Source organism: Pezoporus occidentalis, unplaced genomic scaffold (genome assembly GCF_034315485.1).
Source record: "Pezoporus occidentalis ecotype Australia unplaced genomic scaffold, CSIRO_AGI_Poc_V1 ctg22, whole genome shotgun sequence".
Classification (NCBI taxonomy): domain Eukaryota; kingdom Metazoa; phylum Chordata; class Aves; order Psittaciformes; family Psittacidae; genus Pezoporus; species Pezoporus occidentalis.
Genome location: NW_026914072.1, coordinates 4504046 through 4515772, shown reverse-complemented (window position 1 = coordinate 4515772; position 11727 = coordinate 4504046). Strand labels below are relative to the sequence as shown.

At 39.5% G+C, this 11727-nt stretch overlaps 1 protein-coding gene across 4 annotated transcripts in view; it reads right to left on the bottom strand.

Moving 5' to 3' along the window:
* Nucleotide 1: 1 nt before the first annotated feature.
* Nucleotides 2-11727, bottom strand: part of CSTF3 (cleavage stimulation factor subunit 3) — a 49979-nt gene continuing 38253 nt past the window's right edge. For 3 of the 4 annotated variants that reach the window (XM_062620267.1, XM_062620268.1, XM_062620270.1), the window contains 13 exons: nucleotides 11398-11475; nucleotides 11045-11207; nucleotides 10515-10624; nucleotides 10023-10139; nucleotides 8826-8900; nucleotides 7362-7505; nucleotides 7165-7267; nucleotides 5445-5514; nucleotides 3961-4156; nucleotides 2305-2458; nucleotides 1838-1932; nucleotides 1668-1728; nucleotides 2-694 (listed from right to left, as the gene is read on the bottom strand). In XM_062620267.1, the coding sequence (XP_062476251.1) occupies nucleotides 492-694; nucleotides 1668-1728; nucleotides 1838-1932; nucleotides 2305-2458; nucleotides 3961-4156; nucleotides 5445-5514; nucleotides 7165-7267; nucleotides 7362-7505; nucleotides 8826-8900; nucleotides 10023-10139; nucleotides 10515-10624; nucleotides 11045-11207; nucleotides 11398-11475 (1569 nt within the window). In that variant the 3' untranslated portion in view covers nucleotides 2-491. The remainder of the gene's footprint in view (nucleotides 695-1667; nucleotides 1729-1837; nucleotides 1933-2304; nucleotides 2459-3960; nucleotides 4157-5444; nucleotides 5515-7164; nucleotides 7268-7361; nucleotides 7506-8825; nucleotides 8901-10022; nucleotides 10140-10514; nucleotides 10625-11044; nucleotides 11208-11397; nucleotides 11476-11727) is intronic. The other variant, XM_062620269.1, reaches the window with a different exon arrangement.

Genomic DNA, 11727 nt, shown 5'->3' with positions numbered 1-11727 from the left:
GTTATGGATATCCTTTTATTTTAAAGGAATGTTTCTTTCCATTTTCAACTACAAAACAGATTCCATACATTCTGCCATAAATAAAAATGAACAATAAGGCAGGAACTACATGAACAAACTGAGAACAACTGTTTTCCAGAAAATGTGAATTAAAAATGCTTCACAAGTATAAGCCATCCAGTTTTTAAAATAAAACTGTTGAGAACCCACCAGATCTCAAGTGGTAGATGTGAACACCTTTGAAGAACAAAATGCAGTTTTGACATTTTGCACTTTTGGTTCTGAAAACCTTGATTTGTTCAGAGCACGTTCTAAGGTTGTTCTGGCTGTTTTCGGATCAAGAACCATAGGAGAAAAGAGGCACCACAGTAACAAAACCATTTTCAAGATTTACTTTTGTTTGCAGCTGTCCCTTTTAAATGCCTGACTTTTAAGAGACTGACGGACTCAATGCAAGTCTTTGTCTATCACAGCAGAACTCCAGACTTGTTTCACCGGATTCGCTTTTGCTGTCGTGCTCTGTAAATGTCATGTACAGGGGGAACTACAGATCCTTTCTCCTCATCGTCATCAGAATCCTCATGTGGCCTCTTAATAGTCTTGTTGAGCATAGCGTTGTTTTCCACAGGTCCATTGCCTTCCACAGCTATTTCAGGTAGGCCTCCAGTAATTAACCGCACAGCTTCATCAACAGCTGCAGAAAGAGAAAAGGATTCATTTCATTTGCGAAACTTAACCTCTCCAATTAGAAATAAGCATGTGAACAGGGACACCAAGACAGGTACATTGTGGAGATTTCTGGACCATGAGACATGTTCCTACCCTTTTCTCCCATAAATGTTAAGAATTAAGTCCTGACAGTGGAAAACTCTAAGCTATGGCAAGCGCTAATTATAAAGTAAGACCTCCCTTTACACGAGAATTGAGGTCATTTGCAAGGTTAATGAAAGAGGAAAGCCTGCTGGGGAAACAGTGTAAGTAGTTCATGATTCATCAGAAAGTATGCATACAGAACAAGTCAGTTTCTGCTTATCAACAAAGAGGGCTTCAAAAATTCCATGTATAATTTCAATAGATGTTTTATTTTCACTCTAAAAGAAATTAAATCCCAGCTTTCGTTCTCGCTCATCATTTGCTTCTGAAACTAACAGAGGGAATGAAAGTCATAGTTTACGTGAAGCCTGGAGTATGGATCTGTCCTGGTTTTATGTTTCAGAACTTCACCTCTTCTGTAGGAGCTCGGAAAACACTGCTCTTCAATTGTTCTCAAGTACCCCAACAATGTGCATTCAGAGTTATGCCTTCCAGTGAACTCCCCGTACTGCAGATGTGCAATTTAATGCTATGGCTACAATGCTGCTACAAATAACACTTTGCTTCTTTTACAGGGTATTCTGAAAATTTTAATTATTTTTTTTTAATGGTTACCACCAGCATGTTATTAAAGTAGAAGCTAGTGATTTTTGACTTCTTGATCTTCCCACAGTTAAATGTACAAATGTCTCTATGTAGATTCCAACCTACAAATACAGCTAATTCAACAGTACACTCTTAAATAATAATTATACACCTGCAAATGAGGTCTGGGTTTTAGACAGCAATATTAATACGTAAAACAAAGTCATATGCAGCATTATCACAGACTCCAGAGCCAAGAAATAACTTACTGTCTGGCAGTTTGCATCTTCTAAATATCTCCATGAGCTCATCCACTTGAACAAAGGGACCCTGATTTGTTACCGAAGAAGAAGAAAGATTATTTTCAATGGAGTGATGCACACTGTGGTTCTGTCAAAGCAGAATCTCTTTTACAGTTTGAGAATTCATTAAAACAAACCTGAAAGCAAACAGGAGGTGGCAGGAGCTTCATAAGAACTACAGCTGCTGGTGGAACAGGAAACACACCGCCTGGGACGGGATGTAAACCTGGAGCTGAGGACAGAAAAACTATGAAGGCAGTGCAAGACAGCTAGACCTGAACTGCTTTAACAGCACTATTATTTGATACAAATAATTACTACCCTGTCACACTTGCCTCTACTAATTACATGTTTAGTCAGTGATCTGAAGTCTATGAGCAGTTTGTATAACTGCTTATTACCATTTACCAGACCCCAAACTTCTTGTACTTATTTCCATGTGACCTTAGTATTAAGTAAAATATATATGCCTTTAGCAATGCAATTAAATAACAGCCTCAAATTTAAGTACATGTTTGGGTGACTGAAGACTAGGAAAGTCTGTGATTAGCTTTGCTAGGTTAATAACTTGCCACTGGGTGAAATAAAACCCCATCTGACTTACGTGCTAAGTGTCGTGGCTGAAATGGAATCATTTGTTGAGTGTCCGGTTTTGGATATTCGGGTTTTCTGTCCACCTCATCTTTGAGGACAGGCACGATGGAAGGTGCAACCACAGGGTCTGGAATTACAGCTGACAGCTTGGCACGAGAGACATCCTGCGAAAGCCAATGAGAGCCCTGAGCTTGGCAGGATGACACTGCGTGTTTAAATAACACAACAAAACTAGCCCAGGCGCTTATTCACAATCTTGTCAGTTCACTGTAAGTTCAGATGTCCTGTTAGAAGACCATCTGGGCAAAACTTGCATGTTTTCATCAAACAGTTTAGTCCTACGGTGTCCCAGCTGGGAGTGGAAACACTTGGTTTTGTTACTGAATGCAGCTATGTTTGTCATTATTGAGTGGCTCCTGGTTTTTGGGTTTAAAAGATTTAGGTGAACAGGTGCAGACCACTAGGCCTTTGCAGCTATCACTTCTCCCTCATTTCATTCCCTAGATTGCTTTAGCTGGAAAAGAAATAAAGCATAAGGCAGTCAGCAGGCATGCAAAGCATCAGTTCAAAGAGGATTATATTTTGGCATGTTACAAGCAACAGAAATCAGCCCAAGGGCTGAATGCTCTTGGGAACACGCCACCTCACATGCATTTAGCAAGATGTACTCTCACTTCAAAATAACTTCGTCCTGATCGTGTTAAAAGTATTCAGTGGCTCAATGTGACTCGTTTCCACCTATAATTATTATTTATTATTTATTTAGTATTATCACTATTATTTTACACCTGTGTGAGGACAATGATTCAGCTGCTTTTCTAATCTTGGTGACTTCTGTATTTTTCAAAAATTACTTTTCTGTGCAAGAAAAACAGAAGCCGAGACTTCACGTTTCTGAGACATGAAGGCTCTCTGCCTGGTCATGCCAATGTGAAACAGCAGTTCCTCAACGGAGCTGTTTCTGTTTGTCTGACAGACTGTTTTACATCATGCTTAAAAAACAATAAAATCAACATTTTATTCTGTTCTAGTGGTTTTCCAAAGTGTTAAGGCCTTCCACATGACTAAAACAGTAGTTAAAATACACGTGGTCAGAAATGAGATGGGAGACCACCAGCTACGTGTGTCTGGCCTAGATTTCCAATTGTGAATAACAACACCAAAGCACTTAGCCATAGTGAACAACTGAAGAAAAGCAGGCAGCCACTGATCCCTGGTAATTTTCCTCAGGCACTTGCAGCAGCCATTGGGACTGCAGTATGTTTGGTTTGATAATGAAGTGAGCAGAGTTTTCATACAGAAGACCTGATTCTACAAACTTCCAAAAGAATTTTGTTTTTTGAAGGAGCTCAGGTTTCAGTCAAGTGGAAGCCTCTAGCTGCAGGGTAATGGCATTTTCACATGGACCTCTTCATGGGAAGATGAGAGGTAAATATGAACACCAGAAGTTAGTCATGTTCCTTGCTGCTTTCTGCCTCTGGGCCAGCAATGCCCAACAAGGCAAGGAGGAGGAGGAGGAGGAGGAGGAGGCATACCAGACCAGGCCTGCTTGACCTGCTTTTCTATCAAGGGAAAAAAAGTCAGGCAAGCCCTAAACAAGGAACTGCTTAAGTTTGCCAGGACTGAAAACAGCAACAGTAGAATTAAGTGTTCTTATCCACTTTACCTTATATCCAAGAGCCTTCAGTTCACTAGTAGAGCAAGGGTACAAATCCATGAACTTGTACCTGTCTACTAGCAGAGCTGTTTCTTTACCCTCATATTCTTCCTTGAATGCTGTAAACCTCCGTTTTTCCACTTTCAGTATACTGGCCAGATCACCAATATTACTTTCAAAAGCTAAAAACCGAGCCCAGATTTCCCTGTAAAACAGATAGACAGCTGCTGAAGGAGGAAGAATCACTGATCACAGCCCAATTAAAAAACACATGAGAGGAAAGATTCAAAGTAGGCAATCAGGGAACATGTGAGTACTTCTATTATTTTGTTCAGATGTATCTGTAAGATGTGTTACCTTCCCAGGGCCCTATATGTTTCTGTAAGACTTTCAATCTATTGAAATGGATTATAAAGGACTTGGTTATGGTAAAGAAAAGACTACTGGCGTGACTTCTGCCTTTGAGGTAAGCTATCACCCTCAGTGCAAGATGCACGAATAGACTTCTTTCATCCTGCTACACAGAACTGCACTCTGATCCTGCTATGTGAGGGACTTTTCAATACAGATTGTGATTTAGTTCATCTGCACAGAATAGCATAGTGTAGCAGGCAAGAGCAATGCCCTCTAGCACAACAGCAGCACTTTGGAATTTTACACAGCCCAAAATATATATAGTTATTGCTCATTTCTCTGTGGAAAATCTCAACTAAAGCAACATCTGGCCATGTTTCTGGACTTGATTCAACTTCTATTTTAGCTTTGGAGTTCACCTTCAAAGAAGATTCACCTTTCAAATTCTAGGTTTTTTCTCACTTTTAAAATGGACATAAAAGTACTTCTCATGAAAGGTAAGAACTGAAGTACAGAGTGAATGTGCACAGCAGTGCGACATCCAATTCCTTAGTTTTGCTGCCTGCATCTACCAGAATACTGGTGAACACTTGGACTGCTAAGGGTTTGGTAAACATTTTTTTCAGAGAAATAAGTTTAACAAGTAGTAATGAAAGTCTGGCGATGAGTGGTTAATCCAGGTCTTTCCTGGGTCTTTCCCTGTTTTGTGTTCAGCTGTCTGGGAGTCATTCAGATTCGCCTCAATAAATTCCTGGCTTGCCTTCTCTAATAGAGATGATGTTCTTGACTCCCTCTCCCCATCTACTTAAAGCATCTCTGGTGAGTGATACACGTCAATAGCCATGCCACCTGCTCAGACCACTGCATCCTTACTGTGCAGGAGGCTTTTGCACTCTATCCTCAACAATCGTGTCGATGAGGTTTTAAAGTCAATAAATTGATGAATTTCTCTGCAAGTAGAATAGGGACTTACACAAATCTGTCACAGTACTTGCTATTTTACACAGCATGAAGAAGGGAAGGAACGTCTGCACCTAATTCTGTCCTGCTGTTCATGTTTCTAATTTCTTTGGGATGTTTGTAATTGAAAGGGGTTATGTATGTTTTTTAGTGTAGTGAAACTGCTTTTGCAGACGTACCCAGATTTCTCCGGTGGAAGGCTCCCTGAAGTTAAAACGCGTTCAAACAAAACTCTTGTATTATTGTCCTCTTTAAAAATAGAGAAAAAAGAAAAATCAAGCTGAGTATAATATATTAAAGGCAATTTAAAATCATGTCCATTCAAAGAAATGCATACATTGGATTAAATATAAGGCTGACATTCTGATACCTGGATTTGAAGTTCAGTAAAGTAGGAAGAAAGTCTGAAGGCCTACATAAAACTTTACCAGCGTTAAATTCTACTGTGAATTTGTTATTTGAAAGTCTATTTTTGTTGGTAGCCACAAACCCATCCTACCACAGGTTTTTTTATAACAGCACAGCTATTCCTTGCCATTTTTTCAGGATCTCTGTTTTTTTTCCCATTTTCTGTAATTACAGTGGCTTGTCTTGGTAATTTAAAATTTGGCATTTCAATTCATTACTCCCCTTTTAAATGAGGACAATAGTAATCCACTTCTATACTCCTTGGAAGTCCTCCCGAAAGTATGGGACCTGGTTGGTGGTTTTGGTCTTAAACCTGCTGGCTTCCGCTCTGTCTCTGCGTGTTTTGCCATTTCTTACATTTACAGGTGCTCAGAGACCAATTTTCTTGTTTTTCAGTAAAGTCAGCTGGGTTGCTGACACACAGCAATACACTGGCAAATCTTAAGGTAATTTTTCCCAAAGGCAGTCTATGGAAAGGTGTTGCAAATACTCATGTAGACCTCAAATAATTCCTCACAAAATGCAATACACTTTGACTTGCAAAAGGCTCTGTTTATGGCTCACAGAAAAAAAAAAAAAAAAAAAAAGAAAAAGCTTTCAATCTGTTCAAACTTTCAGAGCCTGAAAAAACAAAGGTCCTGCAGGCTGACAAGGGAGACTCATGTGCCTGGTGCCTGCAGAATGCACCAGAAGGTCCAGAAGATCCTGCAGCAGAGCTACCTGCAGCCACTGCTCACTCCAGCCGCATGGAGGCCAGCTCACAAACCTGAGCTAGGCAGAGGAAAAGACTGGGATGAACCACTCTTCTCTAACTCCCCATGAAACGAGGACCAGGGCAGTTCCACACAAAGGTCTTTACCAGCCCCAGCTCCCCACAGCAGCGCAGGCTTCTTAGAACATCACTGTGAGCTCTCGCATCAGGGAATCCCACGCAGAGACCTTCCACCACCTCCACCACCCCCTGCACAGCTGCTGCTGTGCCCATGCCCTGCTCTTTGCATCCAAACCAGTTCCCCAGCAACTTCCAAGTAGAACTGATATTTGCCATACTGCTTTTACATCCTGCTCATCTCATCTATTTGAGGAGAACAAATTTACATTAATTCTAGTCAGGACCAACTAATCCATCACTTCTCTTCCGAACTTTTTCCTCAGGATTTAGATTTCTCGGTGTCCTTCTCACTGTTCACAATAGATGCTGTCAAACTGCTGCAGTGCAAGCAGTGAGTTACAGTTTGGAAAGTTCACTCTCCTCTATTCTGCAGAGACAAGATCTAATTCAAGATCTGTACTTCTGGAACTTCAATAAGGACAAACCAGCAGGTTTGGTTTTCAAATTAATTGCTGAGTTTCATGAAGAGGTTTCATTGCTTGTCAAGAAGAATTAAAACTAAAATATAAAATGTAAACTAAATTATAAAACCTTGGCCTTTAAACTCACAGAGAAGACAGATGAATGCTTCAAGGGACCTCTCAAAGCATAAAACTTACCATTAAGATGAGAAAGGTAGTCGATATATGCCAGTACATATTCTGGAATGTCCCCGTATTTTTTCAGTCCTAGCTCAAAAATCTTAAAGGCCACAGACTTATCCTGCAAACATTTAAGAAGAAAAACATTGCTGGCTTCAGTGAGCTACACACCCTCCTGACACTGCTTTAGTATCAAACTGAGTATCTATGATTACCTTACTACAGTAATACTCCATTAAAGCTGCTGTAACATAGACGTGATGGCGGGTCCGGGTATCCTCTCTTGCCTTCTTAAATATCATTCTTCCAGATTTTATGCCTTCTGCTCTCCTTGCAAATTTCATATATTGGATATAGACCTAAGGTGCATATTAATGTTTATATAGCATCAGTCCTGACAAAGACTACTAGAATATAAAAGAGTTCTTTACCATAGCTGAAATAATCTTTCCTCACAAAACACAACTAAAAAGTTGTAACAGAAACAAGACTCTATTGTGCCTCTGTGGCGTTCTGCTAGAAATTCTGAGGCAAAGCTTTTTATCTACTTTTTGGGGGTTGTTTTTTTTTTAAATGGAATATACCGAAGACTGATGCCCTGAAATGCCAACAGTTCATACACAGATTTTTCCAAGGAAGGGGAGATGAATGTAATTTACATAAACTGGTGCCTTCAGGAAACTAGAGGCTTACTGCAAAAACTGTAACTTCCCAATGAAGTTAAGACATCCATAAAGCTAAAGAACAGCCCAAAGGCCTGATGAAGCATTTTACTGTACATTATACAATCAAAGACACAAACCGTCCTACAGATATTTATACCTGATCAAGGAAATAATGAATGTGCTGTTTAATTCAGTTGCCAATTTGTGATCTGCATTTCTTTGGGATTTAACTTTCCTCCACTATGAACTAGATCACAAATAGGAGCATTTTCAAATAGGGGGAACCAGTTTCTCAGAAAACATGCACTTGGGAAGCATTGTGATGTGTCTTCAATGACTAGGAAGTGTCAGTAAAGGGATACCTTTCCTCTGACACTTACCTGTTGTTTAATTTTAGACCCTGGACCTTCTTTTTCCTTCTCATGCATTGTCATGTCTATTTATAAACTGAATGACTTTCTGAGGGCAGGTCACTTCTCACACCATTTGTTCTGTGCTACCACAGCTGGCACTACAGACAATGTTGTTTATTACAGAACTTAAGCAGCTGTATAGCAATACTCCTTGATACTAATATGGTGCATTACAAATTTATATGCAAGCTACATGTACATAGGATGATGCATTTCAGCATAGGGAGGACAATGGGCAAAAGCAATGTGCTTTTAATCAGTTAAGGGGAGGCAAAGCACAATTTTATTTGAGCCAACAAAACACACACTAATTCTTATGAGCTGTATCATGAAATCTTTAATATTGCATATCTTCGTTGCTTGTCTTAAAAGATTTTCCAAAAGAGAGAGGACAAAACTGCACGACTTGGTGCATCTAAGTGGGTTAAAGGCTACAGTAAATCACCCTTGCTGAAATGTTAATCTAATTCTGTCATCTCAGCACATCTGCTCAACCACCCCATGACCCAGTGAACTCCTGCAAGTACTTCCCCATTATTTGTGTGCACTCAAGTGACTATTAGTGTAAATGTGGAAAAATTCTATGCTACCCTCATCTTACCAGAGTGGGATCAATGTCTTCAATAGCCAGGAGCCGGTTATATATGCTGTGCACTTTCTCATACTTCATACGACTCTAAGTAAATACAAAGGAAATACAGACCGTTTGGTAATACTATCACAAATCACCTGTGAGAATGTAAAAATCAATCTGAAGGAAAACCTGCAATATTTCTGTTCCCTTTTCCCCCCAGTTGAACACTAAGCCAGCCCCTTTATTCCAGGCTGCATTTTCTCTTGTGCAGTCACTTCTTTACTTCCCACATTAATTTCTCACTTGTGCTTACATACATGGTTTTCAAGAGTTTCTGATGTCTTTTTCTACACTTTAGTAATACTGCAACAGAACTGGGATTGTAGGTGTTTGGGATAATAAGACTGTTTCTTTTACCTCTATCTAAAAGTAACATGCAGACAGCTAGGAAAACCCCGTTCCTTCCTCTCCAACATTCACATTTCAAATAATCCATTCTGTTCCCTGCCAGCTGCAGCCCTCCAAGGTTTATTGTGGAACCTCAAAAACCCTAAATAGCTGCACTGAAAGCCAAAGAAAGCTTTTTTCTTTAAAAGTCAAAGATTTGGGTTGTTTGGTTGTTGGTTTTTTTGCTGCTGTCCTCAGGATCCTCCTGCAAAGACTCCTCCATGTTATGAAAAGTGGGCAAAATATATCCTGCAGAGAACTCCACAGTCCTTATCTGATCAGTGGAAAACGGACTTTATTCATGGTGGCTCATGTGCAAACTCAACCAATGTCAGGGCATAATTATTCATTAGCGAGGCTGTGCAGCAAGGTTGCAGCCTGGGTAAAGCGATTTCTCAAGAGAACCTCCCATCCTCCACCACAGCCATGCAAAGACAAACATTAAACCCCCAAAAATTAGACACGAAAGGTGTCCTTTATCCCCATTTTAAAAGTGAAGAAGCCTATTAAGCTTTCAAGCTCATAGCAAGTTTAGAAATATAGTTAATATTTAAGTGGAAAGACAGTAGATTTTCAAAATTTTTATATTGAATACTATGGATTTTTTCTCTCTATTTTGTCAGCCAAGTGTCAGAAACACTGAAAGAGATTAAGGCTAGAAGAATCAGTAAGTTACTTCTGTAGACTTTTGTGCATTTAGTATGTTTCAAATAAATGATATTATCGATGGAAGATGTCTTTGGGTTTTAACGTCAGTACATCGCTGTTTTTGCTCACCTCTTCATAATCTGCATATGCAAAATAAAGAAGCATATTCTTCTTTAATAAAGTGCTGATCGCTCTTTCATAAATATTAGCAGCCTCATCACTGAAAAGTTTAGCATTGTTCATGTCCTGTTATAAAATAAGTATAATGTAATTGTTTAGCATCTATGACAATGCAGGCCAATCTATGGAATATCTTCTATGTGTGAGAAGTCCCAGTGAACTTCAATGCAGTGCTCCAATAAAGAGATAACATCTCCCCAGTACCTAAAGAATCACAAAGTCAGGCCAAACCCCACCCCCCAGACCTAAACCTGGCCAACAATGAAACAGTTTTTCGTAATTCTTATCTCAAATGCAAATATTTTTAAATTCTGGACAGCTCATGGCGCTGAGTATTTTTCACACCCCCCCTAGTTAGTTCTTAATTATTTGAGGAAAAATTAACAGTACACCACATTGAAGCAATGAGGGAAGAAAGAAAACCAGTGTCAATCTGCTTACCCCTTTTTCAGCTAGCAGTTTACTAGATTGCTCGAGGTACTGTGCAGCTTCATACCAGATATCTGGGTGATGTCCCAGAACCAAAAGGCATTGCTCATAGGCAAACATAACTGTGGGGAAAAGATAAGAAATACCCCTTGTATTATGGCAGAAATGGTATCATTTTGCACAGTGGAAGGATGAAATACAAAAAACAGCAAATAAATTGGACAATACTAACACTAAATTGGCTTTGAATTCAGTATGAAACTGTAATCATTGTAAGGAATTCTATTAATCACAATCAGCAGCTAAAACCTGTCTCCTCCTAGCAGAACTTATTCAAGAACACCAGCCACAGAATCAGGCTGTGATCCACCACTTCCTGACCTCCAGTGAAAGTTCAGTGACACATGACCATAGCACCCCCCAGTTCAAGAAACTTGATCAACTTCTGCTCCAAATGCTAAATCACACCATTAATTATGCTGGAGGTCATTAATGGAGCTAACAAATACAATTCTACATGTCCTAGCACAGTATCTAATTACCTCTTTTTGTTATGAGAGTTTGATCTTCTGTACGCAGCGGATTGCTCTTTTCCCACTGGATGTACTTCTTCCACATGTCTACCTGCTGAGCCTCTTGGGGGGTATTTTGTGGGGGGACAGAGGGAGCATTGCGGTCCAGACCTTTCATCACTGTCTCATATTCCTGAAACAGTGAAGGAGCAATGTTTCTAACAACAGATTTAAACACTTTAAACACTTATTTCGGGTTATGCTTTATAAAACTGATACAAATATTATAGCACAGCAACCTCATTAGTCTAACACATGCTTTTGTTTGAAAATAAGACCCAAATTTAGTGCTTGTTTGTAGGAAAGTTAACACAAGGCTTTACCTTTGCTACACGTCGTGCATTCATATAATCTCTACTCCTGTCTTCAATCATCTTCTTAGCTAAGTGAATATTGATGCCCTGGAGAGGGGTAAAAAGAGGAACTGGGAATGTGCAATTTCACTTTAGAAATACTGAATCTCATTTCATACAGAAAAGGGCTTTAAAGGGGATGCAAAAGTGAGCAAGAAGGACAAAGTTATTCTAGAATACTACTGTGAAAGGTACTGCATTTCTCAGACATACGAGCAAGAACTTACTCATTAGAATTAACTCACTACTAAAAATCCAACTGACATAAAGCAACTCCTGTAGATTTTTATTCACTTACAG